Source organism: Gobius niger (genome assembly GCF_951799975.1).
Source record: "Gobius niger genome assembly, chromosome: 13".
In the NCBI taxonomy this organism is placed as follows: Eukaryota; Metazoa; Chordata; class Actinopteri; order Gobiiformes; family Gobiidae; genus Gobius; species Gobius niger.
Window position 1 is genome coordinate 27,716,780 of NC_136864.1, and position 27,897 is coordinate 27,744,676.

At 42.8% G+C, this 27,897-nt stretch overlaps 3 protein-coding genes across 3 annotated transcripts; all 3 read left to right on the forward strand.

Annotated features, from left to right (window-relative positions):
* Positions 1-647: 647 nt before the first annotated feature.
* LOC306972252 (sodium- and chloride-dependent GABA transporter 2-like) lies at positions 648-27,776 on the forward strand (the record flags this gene model as incomplete). The annotated part of the gene is made up of 14 exons (XM_079568799.1): positions 648-825; positions 2,615-2,749; positions 4,162-4,302; positions 5,410-5,479; positions 5,549-5,681; positions 5,786-5,920; positions 7,008-7,111; positions 7,496-7,620; positions 7,698-7,810; positions 10,596-10,733; positions 26,137-26,239; positions 26,319-26,419; positions 27,446-27,616; positions 27,688-27,776. 13 exons carry the CDS (start codon positions 648-650, stop codon positions 27,572-27,574), a joined length of 1,605 nt encoding a protein of 534 aa, XP_079424925.1. The 3' UTR covers positions 27,575-27,616; positions 27,688-27,776.
* Positions 10,822-12,534, forward strand: LOC306973276 (sodium- and chloride-dependent GABA transporter 3-like). The gene is made up of 4 exons (XM_079570187.1): positions 10,822-10,913; positions 10,993-11,093; positions 12,184-12,354; positions 12,435-12,534. Exons 2-4 carry the CDS (start codon positions 11,025-11,027, stop codon positions 12,483-12,485), a joined length of 291 nt encoding a protein of 96 aa, XP_079426313.1. The 5' UTR covers positions 10,822-10,913; positions 10,993-11,024; the 3' UTR covers positions 12,486-12,534.
* Positions 15,881-26,071, forward strand: LOC306972810 (sodium- and chloride-dependent GABA transporter 2-like; the record flags this gene model as incomplete). The annotated part of the gene is made up of 12 exons (XM_079569516.1): positions 15,881-15,993; positions 16,136-16,322; positions 18,169-18,303; positions 21,879-22,019; positions 22,403-22,472; positions 22,546-22,678; positions 22,781-22,931; positions 24,031-24,082; positions 24,480-24,604; positions 24,682-24,794; positions 25,924-25,996; positions 26,058-26,071. The coding sequence occupies exons 2-12, from the start codon at positions 16,145-16,147 to the stop codon at positions 26,069-26,071; spliced, it is 1,185 nt and encodes a 394-aa protein (XP_079425642.1). The 5' UTR covers positions 15,881-15,993; positions 16,136-16,144.
* Positions 27,777-27,897: the final 121 nt, after the last annotated feature.

A 27,897-nucleotide genomic window follows, 5' to 3' on the forward strand; every position in this document is an offset into this window, starting at 1 on the left:
TCAGAGCCAATGATGTGGGCAATGCTAAAACAATATTTAACACTATATATATAAAAACATATTCTTGCTCAAACCGGCCCACATTAGATTGGATTGGTTGCTCTTAAACCCTCTGACACGGGTCTAGGCCGTCGATTGAAGGGGGGCAGTCTTCCAATGTGTAACTGACTCTGCAAAACATAAACCAAAGAGGTTTCAAGTAAGATCATGAAACACAGTCATTGCACTGCCAGTCATTGAGCTTGTCACTCCATCAGAGGGTATACGTATGTCGAATGCCGATGAGTGGAAAATAACCACAGCTTTGGGCCGTCCCTTTCTCCCGCGGCAGCCCCCCCTTCATAGAAGAAGAAGAGTCTCGTGTCTATGTTAAAAGTTACTCTGGTTGTACTGGCAGAAGCATTCGCCTTATCTCTGCGCCACAGCTTCAACTGAAAAAAGACTGCAGCCCCTTCTCCAATGCCAAGGCTTTCCAGATGCACAGGTAAGTGAGAAATGACATTTGTTTATTGCTAATATGTGAAATATATAACACTGGACAGTATCCAGGACAACCCAAGTTTAATTTGCTGACATAACTTCATTTGCAAGTGGTAACACCATAAAATATCTTTTTTTTTTTTGCACCCCGCACGCAGGGTTAAAACATGCACATGGAGCCAGTAAACACTTTGGAGAGCTTTTTACCCACAAGCCCCTCTTCAAAGCAGCCCAAGAGGGGCCAGTGGTCCAGCAAACGGGAGTTCATTTTGGCCGTGGTTGGAGAGATTATCGGTCTGGGGAATGTCTGGAGGTTTCCGTATCTCTGCTTCAAGAATGGAGGAGGTGAGTGGGTAGGGCTGAACCCCCCCCCCATAACGTTTTGTTGCACATATAACTGAAATATAGCCTAAACTGAGACAATGTTGTTGTACATGAAATATGTACAACTGACTTATTAACCTTGAACATTTTCCTACAAAACTGCCATCACTTTTTTGTTGTGTTTTTGGTGCTTATTTGTTGCGTTTTTGTCGATTTTATTTAGTTTCTTTTTCATCCCTTTGTCATCATTACGTCGCCTGTTTTGTCACATTTTTGTCGTGTGCCTCTGCGATTTGGAACTCACGTTTGGGATTTATTCACCGGGCGACAATCCCTCCGCCGCGGGCGAATCTGCCCTGATTACAAAATGATTCAAAAGATAGCGTGTAAATCACAAGAGTCATCTGTTTTCTTCTCTTTCATGTCCATAAGCATATTTAGGCTGGTACATAGTTGTTCTGCTGTTGGTGTAGCTCTGTAAGGACTGGTTTATACTGAAGGGGATGTGAGTTTGAGTCAGATGATGGTCTATCATGGTTTGGTTGTTCCACTTGACATTCACTGATAAACAAAAGCAAGCATTGCCATGTTATTGTCACAGGCACTATCCTTTATTCAATCTTCAGTCACTTCATTTTTAGATGGTTGTGTCACTGATCCCCTCCTGGAGCCGCCACCTTAACGTGGTGGAGGGGTTTGAGCACCTGAATGATCCTGGAGCTCTGTTGTGGGGGGGCTTTGTGCCCCTGGTAGGGTCTCCCATGGCAAACAGGTCCTAGGTGACGGGTCAGACAGAGAGCGGTTCAGAAGCCCCTTATGAGAGACCAACAGGCCCGGTTAATCGTGAGGCCGTCCTCCCGTGGACCCACCACCTGCAGGAGGAGCCATAGGGGCTGGTGCAGTGTGATTTGGGCAGCTCCAACAGCTGCCCCCACGACCCGGCAACGGACAAGTGGAAGAAAATGCATGGATGGATGGATGGATGGATGGATGTGTCACTGACACTTCTCATTCATTCTCAGTCATTTGTTTCTATTCTCATCATTCTGAGCAGTTTTCTTCTTTCTAAATGATCACTCTCAGCTGTTAAAAAGCTCAATGAGCTCAGTCAGTGTTGAGTTCACTTTTTTCTGCTGCAATGCTTTTTCACCACCAGATGGCGACTATTAGGAAACTTACCAACACAATGTGATAAAGTGTGACACAATTTTGCACCATCTACCCATCACTCACAGGTGGTAAGAGGTTAAAGTTACATAGAGATCAACAAATGATCCGCAGGTGTTTCTGAGTTTTCTGAGTCCTTAATGACATTTTTGTTTGTGCCGTTTTCATTATTGAGATATTCATGATTCTTTTTTGCATGCAGTTTATGTTGCCGTGCGCTGCTGACATGTGCACACGCTTCAGAAGAGGACAAGCGTGGATCCCTCCAGGCTCTAAAGTTTGGAATAGTTTAAAGACCAGCACAAACGGAGATCTTTACAGCACAAAACAGCACAGATGTAGAGGAAGCGGTTGACACCATTTACCCGTTTTGGAGCTTTATAAAGGCAGGGCGACTTTAGATCTGACAAATAAAACAATCATTAATATCTCAAAAATGACAACAGCACAAACAAAGATGTTTACAGCATGAACGTTTGACTATTTAAATTTGAGCATGACGGGGGCTAAGGAGGTCGCACGTGTCACTGAAAAGCTTTACAGTTGTTTCAAGCAGGCATTAAGTCTATTTAAAAAAAAATCCATTATGCCACAAATTGTTTAAAATGTGCACAAACTAGTTGTACTTGTATCTTTCTGTCAGGCGCGTTCCTGGTGCCGTACGTCTTGTTTCTGCTCACATGTGGGATCCCCATCTTCTTCCTGGAGGTGTCTCTGGGACAGATGACCGGTCAGGGCGGCATCACCTGCTGGAGGAAGATCTGCCCTTTGATGGAAGGTAGTATGGCATCAGTTATATTACCACAGTGTACAATTAACCATGTTCAATCTACAATCCATTTTCTGCGTCAATTGATTTTGTTTTTAAAGGTTCCATTCATCGCATTCTAGATGTCATAATTTCATTATGTAGCTGGGGCCAATGCAACTCAATGGGAGAGACACCGTTTTGGAGAGAAATTTGTTTCTTTCACCCATTACTCCAAGTCTACTTAAACAAATGCTGATTTTTAAATATGCAATATGTTCTACTAAATAAAGAAACACAGATATGGAGAGGAGCAAAGTTGTTCAACAGCCCATAAATAGAGAAGTAACAGAGAAAGCTAACCACAATGTTGATGCTACAAGCTAACTGCTAGACAGTTAGCAACTCAGCTAGTCAGAGTTAGCCTACGTAATTTTTTTTTCCTATAGCTTTTAGCATTAGCCATCAATCACCCCAAATTATGAACAATACAGATGTTCTCTGCAGTTGTCAACCATCAGCCACATTTCAGTCAAAGTGTCGTTAGATATTATTCATAAATATTCAGACCTTTGGAGATTTTACTTCAGATACAAATAGTTGCTTAAAAGAGTCCTCTGAGCTAAATGCTAAAAATGTTTTTGGTTTTGTCCACTTGGTTTATGGCTTATATCTTTTATTACTAGGACTATCCACATGAAACAAAAACTGTCACAAAGGTCAACATCTTCTCTGTCAACTTCTTTTGTCAACTAAGGTCAAATTATTTCTCATAATGGTCCAATCCAAGTCAATGACAATATGTATGAAAACGCGTGTGTGAAGGACTGTCAGCCACAATACTAAGATTTGAGATTCCAATCACTTCCAAATAATGTTGGTACAATATTGGTCAGCTATTGGCCCGTGAACCATTTCTAAACCCTTGAATTTAAATGAACACAGATTAAAGGGTACAAAGCCTAAAATTGCAGATGAAGAAGCCAAAGTACCACCATGAACCGCTGTACTCGACCAGTGTAACAGACTTTCTAAAACACTTCCCTCACCTAAGGTGACAGAGGTTAATCTTGGAGGAGTTTGTAAAAGAACTACTTTTGAATGGTCAGTATGCATAAGCCCGATGTAAACACGCTTTTACATTGGAATGCCTTTTCCTTCTCTGAAGAGTGGGTCAGAATAATTAATGATCAGCTTAAAATCACTGAATAATCAGAACAGCCTGTTCAGATGAATACAAACTGTCTCTCTCTAATAGGCACACATCACACATCTTGTCTCATCGCCTCTGCCAAGTTTTCAACTGAAGACTTGCAAAATAGACATCAAAAATAGATGAAAAAATGTATATATTTACAATAAGACAACAATAAAAACATTTACTGTGGCTGATGAGCTGCAGGTGTATGGGTTGACTAACACTGCACTGTCTTGTCTTCCAGGCATTGGTTTTGGGGGGCTGATCATCATGCTGTACACTTGCATGTATTATATTGTCATTTTGGCCTGGGCATTGCTCTATCTCTTCTCTTCGTTTCAATCCGAACTGCCCTGGGCCAGCTGCAACAACACCTGGAACACAGGTACCTTCAAAAGCCTTTGGGGGACTGTGTTTGTTAAAGGAGACAAATTATGCTTTTTTCTGGTATTTTCCGATCATCTATTACACACATACAGCAGGGTTAGGGTTAACAATTGAAACACACAACTTAAAAACAGAAACAAGTCATTTATTTTTCGGTCCAAAGATTCCGAGCTGCCCTTAAAGGAATAGGCCACTGTTTTTACGTACTGAGATATGTTCTTACCTTAGCTTTGACGAGTTCTTTAGGACCTGTCTGATCTTCCCCCGTGCCTTCAGTCAAGTAAACACAGCGCAGACGGCGTTAGCATTTAGCCTCTCCCCCTCTCCTCTATAGCTCCAAAACAGGTCAAGATAGAAGCTACCAAGCTCTTCCACGTTTTCCCTATTTAAATATGGTTACGTGAAGTGTTCCACTACAAAGTGTAATTACACAAAATTAAACAATGTGGATTTTCTAAGCGGATAAAAGGGGGGACTATATTGTAAAGCGTAATAATACCAGGAGTAGTTCGAAATCCGCGCAGTAATCTTCACTTTACTGCGCAGTAATCTTCACTTTACTGTGCGGATGCCAAACTACTCCTGGTATTATTATGCCTTACAATACAGTTCCCCCTTTTATCCGCTTAGAAAATCCACATTGTTTAACTTTGTGTAATTATACTTTGTAGTGGAACACTTCACGTAACCATATTTAAATAGGGAAAACGTGGAAGAGCTTGGTAGCTTCTATCTTGACCTGTTTTGGAGCTATAGTGGAGAGAGGGAGAGGCTAAACGCTAATGCCGTCTGCGCTGTGACTGAAGGCACGGGTGAAGATCAGACAGGTCCTAAAGAACTCGTCAAAGCTAAGGTAAGAACATATCTCAGTATGTAAAAACGGTGGCCTATTCCTTTAAGCAAACGTCACTAAAGTCATCACCAAAACATAGCGTCAATGGGAAAATGTCTCGCCACAGCTAAAACTACACTGAAAAAACGCCATAACCTACCCACAAAAGTCAACTTTGCATATGTCACTTTTCTAATTTGCACCAGCAATAGCACCATCAAAACCACAGCATACGGCAATAACCTAAACTCAAACTGTCCTTCCCATTTTTAGTGAACTGCATTCAAGCTGCAAACGACTCGCTTTCTGTAAATGCAACATCATCTGTTGAAGAATTCTGGCAGTAAGTATCAAAATAAAGAAAAAATATGTTTTTATGAAACTCTTTAACTGATGGTAAAACCTGTTGCAGGAGACGAATTCTGGGGCTGTCCGGAGGAATAGAGGAGATGGGGAGCATCCGCTGGGACCTGGCGGGATGTCTCCTCCTCAGCTGGATCATTTGCTACTTTTGTATCTGGAAAGGAGTTAAGAGTTCAGGCAAAGTAAACCACAAGCTTTCTTTGATCAAAAAATATTGCACTACGCACTGAGGTGGTCTGTCACCCGAATTTTTTTTTTAAATTTCTAATCCAGCTGTTGTGTATAGGTTGTGTACTTCACGGCCACGTTCCCGTACCTCATGATGGTTGCTTTGCTCATTCGCGGCGTGACTTTACCTGGAGCCGCCGACGGAATTCGATTTTATCTCTGGCCTGATCCCAGTCGACTGTCGGACCCACAGGTGAGGCGGGTCGTGAGTGGGTTGATGTCAGACTCTCACCATAGATTGCAAAGTTTGGACAATATATGTGGAACCACACAGAGACAGCCTCTTGTAGTTTTAGTAGCATGTAGCACAGCAATGATGATGATGCTAACTTCCTAGGGCAATGACTGTTCCTTGTCAAAGTTGTCATCATTTTCTGCAAGACATATGACAAAAAAGCAGCGTCCCACCAATTCTAGATAATGTTTCACTTTTCTTTTTTCTTTTTTTTACTGTAGCAGAAATGACTACAGCAGTATAAAGATCAAAATGCTAACGAATGTTGAGCAACTGTTATTAGCTTACAGGGCGAACCTAACGCAATGTAAAAAATCTTCTGCCGACTGAAAGATGCCTTGTAAATGTTTGGACGGAAATGCTGCTAGCCAAAAAGGCTCGCAGCCTTATTATTATAACTAAGTTAGGGTGACCAGAGTTTCAAATTAGAAAACTGGGACACAATTTGGGAATATGCCATAGGGGGTTCGAAATCTTAGCTGTCTTTTCCCACGGTGAATGAAAGGTAAAACTGTTAACTGTTAATCAAAGAGATGCTTTGTGATATTTAATTGGTTTATATTTGCAATTGACTTTCACGTGGCCCAATAACAATCATTATCAAGTGAAGTGTGTTATTTTGGACTATAATAGCCAAAAAATGGGACACCTGGGATGGAGACTGAGTAAAACTGGGCCAAATCAATGGTTTTGGAGAAATCCATTGGGACATGGGACAAAGGACTCAAAACTGGGACTGTCGCGGGTAAACTGGGACATCTGGTCACCCTAAACTCAGACTTCAAGTCATTGAAGCTAAAGGCTAACGCTAACAAATGTTAAAATAGCGTCACTATCTTTCTCTATTTTTTAATATCCTATTTCATTTTTAATTTGCGTTAAAATGGTGACAGGAAGTTGTCTTTACCTTATACTGGCCAACAGGAAGTTAGCCAAATCTGTAAAAAGCTAAGCTAAATTTTTTTGCTTTTCCACGAGTAAATGTTGCATTTTCCTGTAGCTATAAATCCATGTCTGTTCCTACTTAACTTTAGCATGTTTGCAGGTGTGGATGGATGCTTCCAGTCAGATATTATTCTCCTATGCTGTGTGCACAGGTTGCCTGGCCTCTCTGGGGAGTTACAACCAACCAGACAACAACTGCTACAAGTGAGTCAATCACTCTGGTGGGAAATTAAATGTTTTTGGGTAGATGCTGTAAAATGTATTCACTGTTTGTGGGTCATTTATCAAAACGGATGCTGAAGCTGAAAAATAAAATATGCTATTATGTGGGCATGTTGCACATAATAAACCATTTGTAATGCCTTGTATTACAGAATCTGACATGCAAATGAGAATATGCTTCAAGTGTAAAAAACTACTCTGATCCACTTTTGCACATAGTACTCGTTTTGTTTTCTGATGTGATGCGCAAATTGCTTCTGCCGGGCCTACTTCTGAACTTGAACTGTAAATATGATGTTGTGTGGGATGTTGGATGCGACCAACCAAACTAAAGCCTTATTCCTGTTTTATGGCTGTTCTCCACAGAGACGCCTTTGCTCTCTGCCTGCTCAACAGCGCCACCAGTTTAGTTGCTGGTTTTGCCATATTCTCTGTGCTGGGATACATGTCGTACGAGCTGGGAGTCAGCATCGAAACAGTGGCAGAGTCAGGTTGGCGCTGATGAACTCCAGTTGCATTTCTCTTGTATACAGACCACACTTACACGTGTTGTTTCTGTTTGACCCAGGACCGGGCCTGGCGTTCATCGCTTACCCTCGCGCCGTGGCCATGATGCCTCTGCCTCAGCTCTGGGCGGTCTTCTTCTTCATGATGATCATCTTTCTTGGCCTGGACAGTCAGGTAAACGGCATCAGTGTCTCTGTGCTGTAAAACAAAAACATTACAAACTCACCTCAAAGACAACCACAAATGAAAAACCATAAGATTAGAAATAAACGTCAAGCCAAAGGCGCTTCATTAAAATGTGCTTATTTAACATTTACCATCACATTAACGTTACAAACACAGAAGTCTCTTTCGGTGAAGTATTTAACTTCCTGTGTAAACGTTTTAATATGTAATTATCCAAAAGCTGCTTGTTTTCTGCCATGTATTGTTCATATACTTAGCGAGACTCAGCTAACTCTCCCTGGATTAAATAAGGACAGGAAGTTAGCATCATACTGCTATGCAACATCCTATGCACAGGGTTTCACATTAAAACACTGACCTTTTCTAATCTAATGCTGCGTTCCAGGCAACTGGTAACAGGGATTTTTCCCACTTGAAATTTCCGAGATTCAACCTCAGAGCATTCCAGTTGAAAAAGCTCGCATGTAAACAAAGCGGCTAATGCTAGCACAGTTAACTAATAGGATGCTAATGTAATATGAACATTTCTTCGCCAAAGATTGAAGGTTCACACAACTGATGCAGTGGAAAATGTAAAGTTTTATGTTATGCCATTGCTGTCTTCAGTTCCTATCTGAACTTGGACCACTCCGATCATCTCAGAATTTACAAGTTGTAATACTTAAATTTTACCAGTTTGAGCAGCATTTTAAAGAGGGGGTATTATGCTTTTTTCAGCCACATAGCACCAGTCTATAGCACACTACAATGATGACGAAACCTTCTGTTGGTCTGTCAATGCAGTAAATTAGAATAACTGCCTTGTATAAAATTGCTCTTTCAAAATGGCGGTAGCAAATGACTTGAAATAGGCCTCTGTCTCTTTAAGACGCTCCCTGACCCTTTCCGACACGCCCCCTCCACACGTTGTCTGTGGCATCACAACACTCCACCGTTGTCTCAACAGTATTGAAACTACGATCGGTGCATTTTAATTTTTATTGTTGGAAAGGAGCTACTGTTTATCACTTTGTGAACAATGGCCACACAGGATATTATTTGGAGACGAACCTTCCACACCGGACGCTTGGAAGGGGCTCTTGCCTGAAAAATAACTGCTGTTTGGAGGCTATCTCTTTGTAACTGCCATGCCCTATGGATCTCTAACTATACCCCCATGGACGACACCACGATCTGCAGGAGCCCATACGATTCAAAGACGGACATTGACTGTGCAGGTGAACAATGTTTTTTTGAGGTTACCCGTTAGCTTGTTATAATCGACTACAGCTCATTGTTGATGAAAAGTCTGCAATAAACCACAAATGTGTAAAGCCAGGCTCATTGTGTGATCATCGTAAAGGCTGCTTTGAGTAGTTGCCTGCTTTATTGACGTTATTTGTGCATAATATGCTGCCTGTTTTCAATGAATGTTGTGAAGGTGAAGGTTGTTAGCTTGTCGCGGCTAATAGTGCCTTAGCTCCGGGAGAAAACCACTCGGCTACGACCAGGGTTGCCAGGTCCGCGGTTAAACCGCGGAATTGGGCGGTTTTTAAAGCCATTCCGCGGGTGAAAAAAACTGTCCGCGGTTTTTTGCCTTGCTGTAATCAATGTTGACTTGATCAAAATAACTATTTCGAAGGCAAATCCAAGGCTCTTTAAGCTGCTTTTTCAATAAGGGGGGGAAATAGGGGCGGTTTCTCATCATCGCAGGAGCACATGGGCTCTGTTAACTAGTAAACAATATTGAAAATTCCAGCCGTGCCGTATGTCCGCGGGTTTTCCACGGTTTTCAGATATTTTTGGGCGGGTTTGGCTGCCCAGACCTGGCAACCCTGGCTACGACTCACTGTAGATGAAATGTGAGCAATAAACTACAAAATCAACAAGCCAGGCTCCGTGTGTGATCATCATAAAGGCTGCTTCAAGCAGTTGCCTGTTTTAGTGACGTTTTTAGTGCATAATATGCTGCTTGTATTCAGTGAATTTTCGCGTTAGCTTGTCGCGGCTAGCTTGTTAGCTCCGGGAGAAAGCCACTCGGCTATGACCCATCGTAGATGAAATGTGAGCAATAAACTTCCAAATCAACAAGCCCGGCTCCGTGTGTGATCATTGTTAAACGGTTCTTTATGTGTGTGGTGGTTTTATTGACTTTATGTGTGCATATTTCTCGTTTTCACGTGATGACTCGAGGTTTAGCTTAGCATTAGCTTTCTCCGGAGGCTTTGTGCATCATCAAGGCCCAGCGCAGAACCAGACACTGAAATAAGCGTTCTTGTCACCGGTTTTAATCCTGGGTGTTTCGGTAACAGAAACACTGATGTGTGTCTTTGTAAAAGTCTGCTGTGGCTCCGGTTCACAACACATGAAGCTAATCCTCCATGATGACTCTGTTTACATCTTAGGGCTGGACACTGCGGGGAGGGGGTTCTGCTGAGGAGCAGTGGTTGGTTACTCGGCTGGTGACGAAAGGTCGGAGGCATATCCTAGAGGTCGAGGCGTTCCCTGAAGGAATCAGGCGTTTTATCCCTAAAATGGCTGCCATCAGAGTTTTTACAGATTACTCGAAAATACGTGAATGTGCCCAGGCAACACTTCAGGCATGGTTTTAATGAGGGAATGACATCATAACATGATGTAAAGCTTGAAAAAGTCGATTTTGCATAATACCCCCCCTTTAAGACATTTTACTCAAAAAACGTACTAAATTAGTTTAAAAAAAAAAAGGAGGATTCTGGAGAATCTTTTGGTGTATTTTCTACAGGCCTGAACTCATTTTGATGTTGTCCTGTAGTTTGTGTATCTGGAGGGCTTGGTCACATCCATATCCGACATGCACCCCTCCTTCTTCTTCACGGGCCATCGCCGTAAACTGCTTTTGCTGGGAGTCTGCCTCGTGTCACTTGTCATCGGCCTGTGTATGATCACAGAGGTGGGACTTTGAGACGAATCGGATCTTTGAAGAGTTTTATCAACACTCACACATTGATTTATTGTTCCTTGCCGAAGGGGGGGTTGTATGTCTTCCAGCTGTTCGACTACTATGCCTGCAGCGGTATCCCAGTGGTACTCTTCGCCATACTGGAATCTGTCTGCATCGGTTGGGTTTATGGTAAGTCGTGGGTACAGTAGGTACAGTTATAAGTTTTTATCATTTTCTGTCATCATCCTCATTATGTGTCTGCCTCAAGGAGCTGACCGTTATTACAGCAATGTCGCGGACATGATCGGGTATCGCCCGTGGCCCTATATGAAATACTGTTGGAAGTATATCACTCCAACTGTGGCCACAGTAAGTCAATGAATTGTTCAATTTCAGAAAAGTATAGCATGTGCAATAATAAGAGTACCTTGCTGAGCTTCAAACTTGGTTTTGTATATACTGTTCCTTTATTGGTAGAGGTTTAGTTTATAGTTGGGCTTAATCTCGTTTAACTCCTCCAATTGGACGTTTTCTCCATACTCTGCCAAAAGTAAGTTTATTAGTGATGCTGATGAGGCGTCTTACTACAATACTAAAGCTGCAGAGGACAGATGACGGCTTCAGAACCTTTCGTATACAATGAATATACAGTGTTTCGAGTTCTGTTGACTCAAGCGTTGATCATAACTACAAGCAAAACTAATTAATCAACAATTCATTTTGCCAAAGGCCTGCACTGACATTGGCCCACCAGACTATTACACTGTCTGACCAAAAGAAAAGGTTCAGCAACACTATGTCCCCAAAGACTGAGATCAGCTGACGACCTGATCATTTGACTTCATTGATTTGATCAGTGGAGTCAAATCCATTGATGTAATGACCAGGTTATTCCATCAATGGATTTCTCCTTCCTTGATGGCACTGGCATATTCCAAGATGACAATGCCAGGATTCATCGGGTCACATTGTGAAAGAGTGGTTTAGCGAAAATGAGACATAATTTTCACAAATGAATATGAGAGTCCAGAGTCCTGAACTTTGCTCCATTGAGAATCTTTGGGAAGTAGAAGAGAAGGCTTTGCGCTGTGGTCTCACTCTCCCATCAAGATACAAGATCCATAATGAAAAATGAACGTGGATCTTTGCCACAGTGAAAGCTAAAGGCGTCCAACGAAAATTATATTTGATTGTGGTGACTTTTTATTTTATTTTTAGTCAGGCAGTGTATTTTATTTATAGTATTTTGAAAACTGCCTCTGTGAAATTTAGCAGCTTTTTGAGTGAAAAACCCCTAGATAGGGTGAGGAGCTCAGTTATCCGGGAGGAGCAACTATGGCTTTGTTGATTTTGGACACTGATACCTAAAAAATGATTCCGGTATCGGTGTGATGGCATTTGTGATGTGTTCGAAAATACTATTTGCTTTGTTGTTTGTCTAACAGACTCCATTTTACAGGGCATACTGCTCTTCTCTTTGGTCCAGTTCAAGCCCCTAAAGTACAACAACACTTATGTCTACCCGACATGGGGCTATGGACTCGGACTCTTCTTGGCTTTCTCTTCGGTTTCGATGGTCCCTTTGTGGATCCTTTACAAGCTGGCCTCCACGCCTGGAACGCTGAAACAGGTACAACTGCATTATACAAATTCAGGACTTTCTACCCGTATCTCTGTCTTATTGTTACACTCTCTCTTACACCTTTGTAGAAACTGAGAATCGGGACAACTCCAGCAGAAGGTCTAAGAAAGCCTTACTGAATGGACCAAACTTTTCAACTCATGTGTTTTTTCTGCTTAATGAATGTTAATTCCTCATAAACAAAGCTTTATTTTGGTCTTAATGATATGATATAAAGATAATCCTGTCACACGAGGCGTTTAATGGCGTTTGCATTCAGTGATATTTTTTATAAGATTACATATTATTATATTATATTATTATAGGGGGATCGGAGGGTGTGTTCCAATTACAGAGGAATCACCCTCCTTAGCCTCCCCGGTAAGGTCTACTCCAGGGTGCTGGAGAGGAGGATCCGGCCGATAGTTGAACCTCGGATTCAGGAGGAACAATGCGGTTTTCGTCCTGGTCGTGGCACACTGGACCAGCTCTACACCCTTCATCGGGTGCTTGAGGGTTCGTGGGAGTTCGCCCAACCAGTCCACATGTGTTTTGTGGATCTGGAGAAAGCGTTCGACCGCGTCCCTCGTGGTGCCCTGTGGGGGGTGCTCCGGGAGTATGGGGTCCGGGGCCCTCTGCTAAGGGCTGTCCGTTCCCTGTATGACCGCAGCAGGAGCTTGGTTCGCATTGCCGGCAGTAAGTCAGACCTGTTCCCGGTGCGTGTTGGTCTCCGCCAGGGCTGCCCTTTGTCACCGGTTCTGTTCATTACTTTTATGGACAGAATTTCTAGGCGCAGCCAGGGGCCGGAGGGTGTCCGGTTTGGGAGCCTCAGGGTCTCATCTCTGCTGTTTGCGGATGATGTTGTTCTGATGGCTTCAACGAACCAGGACCTTCAGCACGCTCTGGGGCGGTTTGCAGCCGAGTGTGTAGCGGCCGGGATGGGGATCAGCACCTCCAAATCTGAGGCCATGGTTCTCCACCGGAAAAAGGTGGCTTCCCCTCTACAGGTCGGTGGGGAGTCCTTACCTCAAGTGGAGGAGTTCAAGTATCTCGGGGTCTTGTTCACGAGTGAGGGATGGATGGAGCGTGAGATCGATAGACGGATCGGTGTGGCGTCAGCAGTGATGCGGTCGCTGTATCGGCCTGTCGTGGTGAAGAGGGAGCTGAGTCGGGGGGCAAAGCTCTCGATTTACCGATCGATCTACGTTCCCACCCTCACCTATGGTCATGAGGTCTGGGTAATGACCGAAAGGACAAGCGGCCGAAATGAGTTTCCTTCGCAGGGTGGCTGGGCGCACCCTCCGAGATCGGGTGAGGAGCTCAGTTACCCGGGAGGAGCTCGGAGTAGAGTCGCTGCTCCTTCACGTCGAAAGGAGCCAGCTGAGGTGGCTAGGGCATCTGTTCCGGATGCCTCCTGGTCGCCTCCCGCGGGAGGTGTTCCAGGCATGTCCTAGTGGGACAAGGCCTCGTGGAAGGCCCAGGACACGGTGGTGGGACTATGTCTCCGAGCTGGCCTGGTGTCGCCTCGGGGTCCCCCCAGAACAGCTGGAGGAGGTGTGTGTGGATCAGGAAGTTTGGGCATCTCTGCTGAGACTGCTGCCCCCGCGACCCGGCCCCGGATAAAGCGGAAGAAAATGGATGGATGGATGGATGGATGAAATTGAAATTTATGTTACTAACTCCAGATACATGCTTATTTCTCTTCTGTTTGACACTTGATATTGTTCATTATTAATGTTTGTGTTTTGTTTTTTCTCTGGTGGAAGCCTGTAAACTGGGTTAGGCGGAATAAGTTTTCACTTCAGCCTAAACCCTTTCAGTCATGTTGTACACAAAGAATTGGAAATGTTTTTACATTTATAGGAATGAACTGATCGAATAAACTACTACTACTACTGCATTAGCTCAAAGACACACAAGTCAGACACAAAAACACTGCTCTATCTGTAACTTTAATTCAGTGTTTGTTTTCCTATGATTTTGTTTTCCTATGGAAAACAAAATCATTTTATTTTTATGTTGTTTTGTTTACAGAATCCCGTATTTACGCCCACACACATTTCTCTAAAATAAAATAATGAAAACAACAAAATATATTATTATTATTATCACTATTATTATTAGTATTGTATTATTCCACTATAGAAACATTACAGAAGTAAATGCTTACAAACTAACAATCAAAATGACTTTGGAATAGTCAAAACTAGATAGTATAGCTCTTAAAGCATAGCTTTAGTCTACTATGGAATGCAGCAGGGGAGGTGCGACGTATCTGCAGAGGTGTGAACCGGTTTGCCCATGCACCTGCAGTGGCGCCATCGCGTCTAGGACACCACGTGGATTGGGGAGGTGTGAAATAATTTCATTATGATAATTCTTGTATACACATAATTAGCATAACAAAGAAATAATTAGCATAACAAAGAAAGGGATCCCATAATTACTACTAAGGACCATATTTCCGGTATTGGATTATTTTAATCAGAGAATTTTCTTCTTTGTTAATCATCCATCCATCCATCCATCCATCCATCCATCGCGGTCCATGGAGGAAACACTTCCCAATCCACACACACACACCTCCAGCTGTTCTGGGCCAGGCCAGAGACATGGTTTGTCCAAGGTCTTTCCTGGGGCCACCTACCAATGGGACATGCCCGGAGCATCTCCCCAGGAAGGGACTGGGAGGCATCTAGAATAGATGCCCGAGTCACCCTACAAAGGAACCTCATTTTGGCCGCCTGTAACCGCGATCTTGTCCTTTCAGTGATTACTCAAACTGTAGCGCCCAGAGTTCTGACCAACCAGTTGGACAAAAGTGCAGAGCCAGGTTCTAGTTTTACAAGATTAAGCTACAAAAGGTTAAAGCTACAAAAGGTAGCTTTAACCTTTTTTAAAAGGTTAAAAATGCTAAAAGGTATGTTAAAATGGGGGATTTGTCCAGAAGTGCAGGTGTGCATCTTGGTCGGGAAGGGGAGAAGTCAGTGGAGGAGTTGGGTCAGTTCCATTAGTCCGACTGGCGAGGCCGGGCAGCTGTGACGCGAGGCGTTGCTGGGCTGTGGTTTATCGGACTTTGGTTTTGCCTTGGACTCACTTCATTTAATAATTAAATATGTGCCTGTCAATCAACTATGGTTGAGAATCACTCGAGGGTGGGGTGGATTGGAAGTGCGGTGGTTTATGGGATGGCACATAGCTCCTAATCGGCGGTGAGGAACCTCTAGAGGTCCCTAGGCTAAAGGAGGTATGAGAGGAAGCATTGAGGCTCCACTACCTACCTCCTTCCTAACTGACAGCCCTATTTGGATGCTTCTTATCATGGCGGACACTGACACATACCGGTTTTGCCTTAGACCTCTTATCAATCTCATAAACCTAATCTGATTAGTTACTTTTAGAATGTTAGAATGTGATGATGTCATTATTACCGGTATGTCGAATGCCGATGAGTGGAAAATAACCACAGCTTTGGGCCGTCCCTTTCTCCCACGGCAGCCCCCCCTTCATAGAAGAAGAGTCTCGTGTCTATATTAAAAGTTACTCTGGTTGTACTGGCAGAAGCATTCGCCTTATCTCTGCGCCACAGCTTCAACTGAAAAAAGACTGCAGCCCCTTCTCCAATGCCAAGGCTTTCCAGATGCACAGGTAAGTGAGAAATGACATTTGTTTATTGCTAATATGTGAAATATATAACACTGGACAGTATCCAGGACATTTGCTGACATAACTTCATTTGCAAGTGATAACACCATAAAATATCCTTTTTTTTTTTGCACCCCGCACGCAGGGTTAAAACATGCACATGGAGCCAGTAAACACTTTGGAGAGCATTTTACCCACGAGCCCCTCTTCAAAGCAGCCCAAGAGAGGCCAGTGGTCCAGCAAACGGGAGTTCATTTTGGCCATGGTTGGAGAGATCATCGGTCTGGGGAATGTCTGGAGGTTTCCGTATCTCTGCTTCAAGAATGGAGGAGGTGAGTGGGTAGGGCTGAACCCCCATAACGTTTTGTTGCACATATAACTGAAATATAGCCTAAACTGAGACAATGTTGTTGTTCATGAAATATGTACAACTGACTTATTAACCTTGAACATTTTCTCAAGTTCAACTTCTTGACGGACATTGCAACCAATAGGACAGTAACGCCTCATTTCAAGACCTACAAAACTGCAGTCACATTTTTTTGTGTTTTTGGTGCTTATTTGTTGCGTTTTTGTCGATTTTATTTAGTTTCTTTTTCATCCCTTTGTCATCACCTGTTTAGCTGCGTTTACGTCGCCTGTTTTGTCGCATTTTTGTCGTGTGCCTCTGCGATTTGGAAATCACGTTTGGGATTTATTCATCGGGCGACGATCCATCCGCCTGATTACAAAATGATTCAAAAGATAGCGTGTAAATCACAAGAGTCATCTGTTTTCTTCTCTTTCATGTCCATAAACATATTTAGGCTGGTACACAGTTGTTCTGCTGTTGGTGTAGCTCTGTAAGGACTGGTTTATACTGAAGGGGATGTGAGTTTGAGTCAGATGATGGTCTATCATGGTTTGGTTGTTCCACTTGACATTCACTGATAAACAAAAGCAAACATTGCCATGTTATTGTCACAGGCACTATCCTTTATTCAATCTTCAGTCACTTCATTTTTAGATGGTTGTGTCACTGATCCCCTCCTGGAGCCGCCACCTTAACGTGGTGGAGGGGTTTGAGCTCCTGAATGATCCTGGAGCTCTGTTATGGGGGGGCTTTGTGCCCCTGGTAGGGTCTCCCATGGCAAACAGGTCCTAGGTGACGGGTCAGACAGAGAGCGGTTCAGAAGCCCCTTATGAGAGACCAACAGGCCCGGTTAATCGTGAGGCCGTCCTCCCGTGGACCCACCACCTGCAGGAGGAGCCATAGGGGCTGGTGCAGTGTGATTTGGGCAGCTCCAACAGCTGCCCCCACGACCCGGCAACGGACAAGTGGAAGAAAATGCATGGATGGATGGATGGATGGATGGATGTGTCACTGACACTTCTCATTCATTCTCAGTCATTTGTTTCTATTCTCATCATTCTGAGCAGTTTTCTTCTTTCTAAATGATCACTCTCAGCTGTTAAAAAGCTCAATGAGCTCAGTCAGTGTTGAGTTCACTTTTTTCAGGCTCACTGCTGCAATGCTTTTTCACCACCAGATGGCGACTATACAAGGAAACTTACCAACACAATGTGATAAAGTGTGACACAATTTTGCACCATCTACCCATCACTCACAGGTGGTAAGAGGTTAAAGTTACATAGAGATCAACAAATGATCCGCAGGTGTTTCTGAGTTTTCTGAGTCCTTAATGACATTTTTGTTTGTGCCGTTTTCATTATTGAGATATTCATGATTCTTTTTTGCATGCAGTTTATGTTGCCGTGCGCTGCTGACATGTGCACACGCTTCAGAAGAGGACAAGCGTGGATCCCTCCAGGCTCTAAAGTTTGGAATAGTTTAAAGACCAGCACAAACGGAGATCTTTACAGCACAGATGTAGAGGAAGCGGTTGACACCATTTACCCGTTTTGGAGCTTTATAAAGGCAGGGCGACTTTAGATCTGACAAATAAAACAATCATTAATATCTCAAAAATGACAACAGCACAAACAAAGATGTTTACAGCACGAACGTTTGACTATTTAAATTTGAGCACGATGGGGGGCTAAGGAGGTCGCACGTGTCACTGAAAAGCTTTACAGTTGTTTCAAGTAGGCATTAAGTCTATTTTTTTTTTTTTATCCATTATGCCACAAATTGTTTAAAATGTGCACAAACTAGTTGTACTTGTATCTTTCTGTCAGGCGCGTTCCTGGTGCCGTACGTCTTGTTTCTGCTCACATGTGGGATCCCCATCTTCTTCCTGGAGGTGTCTCTGGGACAGATGACCGGTCAGGGCGGCGTCACCTGCTGGAGGAAGATCTGCCCTTTGATGGAAGGTAGTATGGCATCAGTTATATTACCACAGTGTACAATTAACCATGTTCAATCTACCATCCATTTTCTGCGTCAATTGATTTTGTTTTTAAAGGTTCCATTCATCGCATTCTAGATGTCATAATTTCATTATGTAGCTGGGGCCAATGCAACTCAATGGGAGAGACACCGTTTTGGAGAGAAATTTGTTTCTTTCACCCATTACTCCAAGTCTACTTAAACAAATGCTGAATTATAAATATGCAATATGTTCTACTAAATAAAGAAACACAGATATGGAGAGGAGCAAAGTTGTTCAACAGCCCATAAATACAGAAATAACAGAGAAAGCTAACCACAATGTTGATGCTACAAGCTAACTGCTAGACAGTTAGCAAGTCAGCAAGTCCGGGAAACATTTCAGAGTATGTTAGCCTGCGTAATTTATTTTTCCTATAGCTTTTAGCATTAGCCATCAATCACCCCAAATTATGAACAATACAGATGTTCTCAACCACATTTCAGTCAAAGCGTCGTTAGAAGTCATTCATAAATGTTCAGACCTTTGGAGATTTTACTTCAGATACAAATAGTTGCTTAAAGAGTCCTCTGAGCTAAATGCTAAAAATGTTTTTGGTTTCTGCCACTTGGTCTTTACCGTGTTTTTGTGGAGGTTTGGTGGATTTGTTTACTTTGAGAGTCCAAAATGGTCCTGAAGAAAGCAGCTCTTTGAAGGTAAACAAACTGCTAGCTTATCAGCTAAACCCATTTGAGATCTACAAACATCTTCTTCTGAGACACTGAACAGTGAAGAGGCACCAAGAGCCCCCACACCTGCAGCACGGAGGAGGCGTCACAAGAGGAGCTACAGGAAACAACAAAAGGGACCAACGAGGAGATGGTGATAGACTGTGGAGGGAGCTGTGCAGGAGGAAGAGGAAGGACGAGGTGGAGCTGACCAGTGCAGGACACCACGCTCTGAGACAGGGACAAGCCCAGGAGGCGGTGCACCGTTTTCAGATGATCAGAGGAGACAGAGGGCAGCTACAGTTTCTCCATCCTCCAAGGTCATGCGGGTGGAGCGGCTGAAGGACAACGAGATCATCGACCCGGCCGAGGACAGGAACTTCTACATCACCGTGGACACAACCTGATCATCAAGCAGGCGCGTCTGTCCGACACGGCCAACTACACCTGTGTGGCCAAGAACATCGTGGCCAAGCGCAAGAGCTCCACCGCCGTGGTCATCGTCTACGGATTTCCCATCAACCAGTGCTCCTCCTGTGACCAAAACAGTGAAGATGGCGGCCGCGACACAACGATCTTTCACCAAAGAAAAAAAAAAAGAGTGGTGCAAACTGAATGGGTGCTGCTGCCGGATGCTCTCTCATCGAATGCAATTTCTCCATCTGTGAGATCAATAAAGTACCATCTTATCTTATCTTATGGCTTATATTTTTATTACTAGGACTATCCACATGAAACAAAAACTGTCACAAAGGTCAACATCTTCTCTGTCAACTTCTTCTGTCAACTAAGGTCAAATTATTTTCTCATAATGGTCCAATCCAAAAGTCAACGACAATATGTATGAAAACGCGTGTGTGAAGGACTTTCAGCCACAATACTAAGATTTGAGATTCCAATCACTTCCAAATAATGTTGGCAAAATATTTGTCAGCTATGTTTTTGGAGATTTTTTTGGCTTTGAGTTGTATTGGCCCGTGAACCATTTCTAAACCCTTGAATTTAAATGAACACAGATTAAAGGGTGTAGGAGCCAAAATGCACCTTTCTCCCAGCCGGTAGGGGGCGCTGGTGAACTTTATTGACTGTTAGATTTCCCTACAAAAGGGGCCTAATCAGTGACCCAGGTGCGGCTGGTTTTGAGGTAAACTGTTTCTTACTAAATGTAGAGGCAAACCGGCCCTATGCTGGTTGCCTCCTGGCTGCTGAGTTTTTAGGGGTTCCCAACGCGTGTCTCCACAAATCACTCCAATATTGTGCTTTATTGGCCCCTGTGACCAATTCCTTTATTTTTGTACACAACATAAGATGTCCACATGACACGGTAAGAAACAGTTTACCTCAAAACCAGCCGCACCTGGGTCACTGATTAGGCCCCTTTTGTAGGGAAATCTAACAGTCAATAAAGTTCACCAGCGCCCCCTACCGGCTGGGAGAAAGGTGCATTTTGGCTCAGTCAGCCCATCGGATGCCCCTCCAAGGATTGACTGCATCATACCAAAAATGGGCATGCCAGTCAGAGTTAGGCAAAATTTGGCAATGGCTGTGAATTCTGGATGCAGGGAGAAGGGTCAGTGGGACATGTCCAGGCCTAGCATGATGCAGAGAGAGGACTGGAGCTCACGGGGCTCAAAGCCCAGACTCGAGATGGACATTCAGTGGTTTGTGGCAGACGCTGACCTTGTGAAAAACATTGACCTTATGAAAAAAAGTTTTGCAGGAAATATGGATAATGTGGAAAAATGTTTTGTTGAAAATGTGGATGCTGAAAAAGCCATTTCTTTAGTTTATGTGAAGCCATGGAAAATGTTCAAAAGAAAAAAGTGGAAGATTGGGTTTCATAAATGATCAATTTAGTCTGATCTAACTGGTAATGTACTGGTGTATGGTATTTGACTTTGGAATTTGGATTATGGAACATGTATTGACTATCGACACAATTTGTCATTGTGTTAATGTACTGTACATATGTTATTATGAATTACTAGTACGTTTACATTTGGCTCCTTGTTTTTGTTTTGTAATTGTTTGTTGCTCCTGCACACTCAATTAAGGGGCCGGTGTGTAGGAGCCAAAATGCACCTTTCTCCCAGCCGGTAGGGGGCGCTGGTGAACTTTATTGACTGTTAGATTTCCCTACAAAAGGGGCCTAATCAGTGACCCAGGTGCGGCTGGTTTTGAGGTAAACTGTTTCTTACCGTGTCATGTGGACATCTTATGTTGTGTACAAAAATAAAGGAATTGGTCACAGGGGCCAATAAAGCACAATATTGGAGTGATTTGTGGAGACACGCGTTGGGAACCCCTAAAAACTCAGCAGCCAGGAGGCAACCAGCATAGGGCCGGTTTGCCTCTACAAAGGGTACAAAGTCTAAAATTGCAGATGAAGAAGCCAAAGTACCACCATGAACCACTGTACTCGACCAGTGTAACAGACTTTCTAAAACACTTCCCTCACCTAAGGTGACAGAGGTTAATCTTGGAGGAGTTTGTAAAAGAACTACTTTTGAATGGTCAGTATGCATAAGCCCGATGTAAACACGCTTTTACATTGGAATGCCTTTTCCTTCTCTGAAGAGTGGGTCAGAATAATTAATGATCAGCTTAAAATCACTGAATAATCAGAACAGCCTGTTCAGATGAATACAAACTGTCTCCCTCTAAGAGGCACACATCACACATCTTGTCTCATCGCCTCTGCCAAGTTTTCAACTGAAGACTTGCAAAATAGACATCAGAAGTAGATGAAAAAATGTATATATTTACAATAAAAAAACAATAAAAACATTTACTGTGGCTGATGAGCTGCAGGTGTATGGGTTGACTAACACTGCACTGTCTTGTCTTCCAGGCATTGGTTTTGGGGGGCTGATCATCTTGCTGTACACTTGCATGTATTATATTGTCATTTTGGCCTGGGCATTGCTCTATCTCTTCTCTTCGTTTCAATCCGAACTGCCCTGGGCCAGCTGCAACAACACCTGGAACACAGGTACCTTCAAAAGCCTTTGGGGGACTGTGTTTGTTAAAGGAGACAAATTATGATTTTTTCTGGTATTTTCCGATCATCTATTACACACATACAGCAGGGTTAGGGTTAACAATTGAAACAACTTAAAACAGAAACAAGTCATTTGTTTTTGGTCCAAAGATTCCGAGCTGCCCTTAAGAAAACATCACTAAAGTCATCACCAAAACATAGCGTCAATGGGAAAATGTCTCGCCACAGATAAAACTACACTGAAAAAACGCCATAACCTACCCACAAAAGTCAACTTTGCATATGTCACTGTTCTAATTTGCACTAGCAATAGCACCATCAAAACCACAGCATTCGGCAATAACCTAAACTCAAACTGTCCTTCCCATTTTTAGTGAACTGCATTCAAGTTGCAAACGACTCGCTTTCTGTAAATGCAACATCATCTGTTGAAGAATTCTGGCAGTAAGTATCAAAATAAAGAAAATATGTTTTTATGAAACTCTTTAACTGATGGTAAAACCCGGCGCTGTTGCAGGAGACGAATTCTGGGGCTGTCCGGAGGAATAGAGGAGATGGGGAGCATTCGCTGGGACCTGGCGGGATGTTTCCTCCTCAGCTGGATCATCTGCTACTTTTGTATCTGGAAAGGAGTTAAGAGTTCAGGCAAAGTAAACCACAAGCTTTCTTTGATCAAAAAATATTGCACTACACGCTGAGGTGGTCTGTCACCCGTACTTTTTTTAAATTTCTAATCCAGCTGTTGTGTATAGGTTGTGTACTTCACGGCCACGTTCCCGTACCTCATGATGGTTGCTTTGCTCATTCGCGGCGTGACTTTACCTGGAGCCGCCGACGGAATTCGATTTTATCTCTGGCCTGATCCCAGTCGACTGTCGGACCCACAGGTGAGGCGGGTCGTGAGTGGGTTGATGTCAGACTCTCACCATAGATTGCAAAGTTTGGACAATATATGTGGAACCACACAGAGACAGCCTCTTGTAGTTTTAGTAGCATTTAGCACAGCAATGATGATGATGCTAACTTCCTAGGGCAATGACTGTTCCTTGTCAAAGTTGTCATCATTTTCTGCAAGACATATGACAAAAAAGCAGCGTCCCACCAATTCTAGATAATGTTTCACTTTTTTTTTTTTTTACTGTTGCAGAAATGACTACAGCAGTATAAAGAGCAAAATGCTAACGAATGTTGAGCAACTATTATTAGCTTACAGGGCGAACCTAACGCAATGTAAAAAATCTTCTGGCGACTGAAAGATGCCTTGTAAATGTTTGGACGGACATGCTGCTAGCCAAAAAGGCAATTTGGTTTGATTGTGTAATTTCACACTTTTAGAGACACATATTATAACTAAGTTAGGGTGACCAGAGTTTCAAATTAGAAAACTGGGACACAATTTGGGAATATGCCATAGGGGGTTCGAAATCTTAGCTGTCTTTTCCCACGGTGAATGGTAAAACTGTTAACTGTTAATCAAGGAGATGCTTTGTGATATTTCATTGGTTTATATTTGCAATTGACTTTCACATGGCCCAAAAACAATCCTCATCAAGTGAAGGGTGTTATTTTGGACTATATTAGCCAAAAAATGGGACACCTGGGATGGAGACTGAGTAAAACTGGGCCAAATCAATGGTTTTGGAGAAATCCATTGGGACATGGGACAAAGGACTCAAAACTGGGACTGTCCCGGGTAAACTGGGACATCTGGTCACCCTAAACTTGAAATAGCGTCACTAACTTTCTCTATTTTTTAATATCCTATTTCATTTTTTACTTTACGTTAAAATGGTGACAGGAAGTTGTCTTTACCTTATACTGGCCAACAGGAAGTTAGCCAAATCTGTAAAAAGCTAAGCTAAATTTTTTTGCTTTTCCACGTGTAAATGTTGCATTTTCCTGTAGCTATAAATCCATGTCTGTTCCTCCTTAACTTTAGCATGTTTGCAGGTGTGGATGGATGCTTCCAGTCAGGTATTATTCTCCTATGCTGTGTGCACAGGTGTCCTGGCCTCTCTGGGGAGTTACAACCAACCAGACAACAACTGCTACAAGTGAGTCAATCACTCTGGTGGGAAATTAAATGTTTTTGGGTAGATGCTGTAAAATGTATTCACTGTTTGTGGGTCATTTATCAAAATGGATGCTGAAGCTGAAAAATAAAATATGCTATTATGTGGGCATGTTGCACATAATAAACCATTTGTAATGCCTTGTATTACAGAATTAGGGCCCAAATCTGACATGCAAATGAGAATATGCTTCAAGTGTAAAAAACTACTCTGATCCACTTTTGCACATAGTACTCGTTTTGTTTTCTGATGTGATGCGCAAATTGCTTCTGCCGGGCCCTATTTCTGAACTTGAACTGTAAATATGATGTTGTGTGGGATGTTGGATGCGACCAATCAAACTAAAGCCTTATTCCTGTTTTATGGCTGTTCTCCACAGAGACGCCTTTGCTCTCTGCCTGCTCAACAGCGCCACCAGTTTAGTTGCTGGTGTTGCCATATTCTCTGTGCTGGGATACATGTCGTACGAGCTGGGAGTCAGCATCGAAACAGTGGCAGAGTCAGGTTGGCGCTGATGAACTCCAGTTGCATTTCTCTTGTATACAGACCACACTTACACGTGATGTTTCTGTTTGACCCAGGACCGGGCCTGGCGTTCATCGCTTACCCTCGCGCCGTGGCCATGATGCCTCTGCCTCAGCTCTGGGCGGTCTTCTTCTTCATGATGATCATCTTTCTTGGCCTGGACAGTCAGGTAAACGGCATCAGTGTCTCTGTCAGAAAGTCTTTTATATTTCCTGAGGTTTTATTCTGAAACTGCCGGTAGTACACGTCATTTCCTTTCTGAGCCCATCCCATCCTCATTCCCGACTCTGCGCTCGATGGGATGGTGCCTCGTGTGCGTAATTAATCAAAAACCACACGTACACACACATCCGTAAATATTTGTACCCAACTTCATAATAAAGTTCTGCTTGCATAACTTCTCCGCGCCCATCTCTCTGACCGGAGCCCTGCCGAAGGAAACTGTCGGACCACTACAATTCCCCTCAGAGTGTCCCACTCTATCACAGTCTCTGTGCTGTAAAACAAAAACATTACAAACTCACCTCAAAGACAACCACAAATGAAAAACCATAAGATTAGAAATAAACGTCAAGCCAAAGGTGTTTCATTAAAATGTGCCTATTTAACATTTACCATCACATTAATGTTAGCCTTTAGCGACAAGGCTACATCTACATTTACAAACACAGAAGTCTCCTTCGGTGAAGTATTTAACTTCCTGTGTAAACGTTTTAATATATAATTATCCAAAAGCTGCTTGTTTTCTGCCATGTATTGTTAATATACTTAGCGAGACTCAGCTAACTCTCCATGGATTAAGCAAGGACAGGAAGTTAGCATCATACTGCTATGCAACATCCTATGCACAGGGTTTCACATCATAACACTGACCTTTTCTAATCTAATGCTGCGTTCCAGGCAACTGGAAACAGGGATTTTTCCCACTTGAAATTTCCGAGATTCAACCTCAGAGCATTCCAGTTGAAAAAGCTTGCATGTAAACAAAGCGGCTAATGCTAGCACAGTTAACTAATAGGATGCTAATGTAATATGAACATTTCTTCGCCAAAGATGTAATTGAAGGTTCACACAACTGATGCAGTGGAAAATGTAAAGTTTTATTATTGCCATTGCTGTCTTCAGCTCCTATCTGAACTAGGACCACTACGATCATCTCAGAATTTACAGTTGTAATACTTAAATTTGACCAGTTTGAGCAGCATTTTAAGACATTTAAAAAAAAGAAAAATTGGATTCTGGAGAATCTTTTGGTGCATTTTCTACAGGCCTGAACTCATTTTGATGTTGTCCTGTAGTTTGTGTCTCTGGAGGGCTTGGTCACATCCATATCCGACATGCACCCTTCCTTCTTCTTCACGGGCCATCGCCGTAAACTGCTTTTGCTGGGAATCTGCCTCGTGTCACTTGTCATCGGCCTGTATGATCACAGAGGTGGGACTTTGAGACAAATCGGATCTTTGAAGAGTTTTATCAACACTCACAAATTGATTTATTGTTCCTTGCCGTAGGGTGGGTTGTATGTCTTCCAGCTGTTCGACTACTATGCCTGCACCGGTATCCCAATGGTACTCTTCGCCATACTGGAATCTGTCTGCATCGGTTGGGTTTATGGTATGTCGTGGGTACAGTAGGTACAGTTTTAAGTTTTTATCATTTTCTGTCATCATCCTCATTATGTGTCTGCCTCAAGGAGCTGACCGTTATTACAGCAATGTCGCGGACATGATCGGGTATCGCCCGTGGCCCTATATGAAATACTGTTGGAAGTATATCACTCCAACTGTGGCCACAGTAAGTCAATCAATTGTTCAATTTCAGAAAAGTGTAGTATGTGCAATAATAAGAGTACCTTGCTGAGCTTCAAACTTGGTTTTGTAGATACAGTTGCTTTATTGGTAGAGGTTTAGTTTATAGTTGGGCTTGATCTCGTTGAACTCCTCCAATTGGACGTTTTCTCCATACTCTGCCAAAAGTAAGTTTATTAGTGATGCTGATGAGGCGTCTTACTACAATACTAAGGCTGCAGAGGACAGATGACGGCTTCAGAACCTTTCGTATACACCACCAGACTATTACACTGTCTGACCAAAAGAAAAGGTTCAGCAACACTATGTCCCCAAAGACTGAGATCAGCTGACGACCTGATCATCCTGAATAACGTCAGTCATTGTTCAATGGATTTGACTCCATTGATTTGATCAGTGGAGTCAAATCCATTGATGTAATGACCAGGTTATTCCATCAATGGATTTCTCCTTCCTTGATGGCACTGTCATATTCCAAGATGTCAATGCCAGGATTCGTCGGGTCACATTGTGAAAGAGTTCAGCGAAAATGAGACATAATTTTCACAAATGAATATGAGAGTCCAGAGTCCAGATCTTTACTAAATTGAGAATCTTTGGGAAGTAGAAGAGAAGGCTTTGCGCTGTGGTCTCACTCTCCCATCAAGATACAAGATCCATAATGAAAAATGAACGTGGATCTTTGCCACAGTGAAAGCTAAAGGCGTCCAACGAAAATTATATTTGATTGTGGTGACTTTTTGTTTTATTTTTAGTCAGGCAGTGTATTTTATTTATAGTATTTTGAAAACTGCCTCTGTGAAATTTAGCAGCTTTTTGAGTGAAAAACCCCTAGATAGGGTGAGGAGCTCAGTTATCTGGGAGGAGCAACTATGGCTGTGGGTTTTCAGAAGCTTTGTAGATTTTGGACACTGATACCTAAACAATGATTCTGTTATCGGTGTGATGGCATTTGTGATATGTTCGAAAATACTATTTGCTTCGTTGTTTGTCTAACAGACTCCATTTACAGGGCATACTGCTCTTCTCTTTGGTCCAGTTCAAGCCCCTAAAGTACAACAACACTTACGTCTACCCGACATGGGGCTATGGACTCGGACTCTTCTTGGCTTTCTCTTCGGTTTCGATGGTCCCTTTGTAGATCCTTTACAAGCTGGCCTCCACGCCTGGAACGCTGAAACAGGTACAACTGCATTATACAAATTCTACCCGTATCTCTGTCTTATTGTTACACTCTCTCTTACACCTTTGTAGAAACTGAGAATCGGGACAACTCCAGCAGAAGGTCTAAGAAAGCCTTATTGAATGGACCAACCTTTTCAACTCATGTGTTTTTTCTGCTTAATGAATGTTAATTCCTCATAAACAAAGCTCTATTTTGGTCTTAATGATATGATATAAAGATAATCTTGTCATAGCACACAAGGCGTTTAATGGCGTTTGCATTCAGTGATATTTTTTATA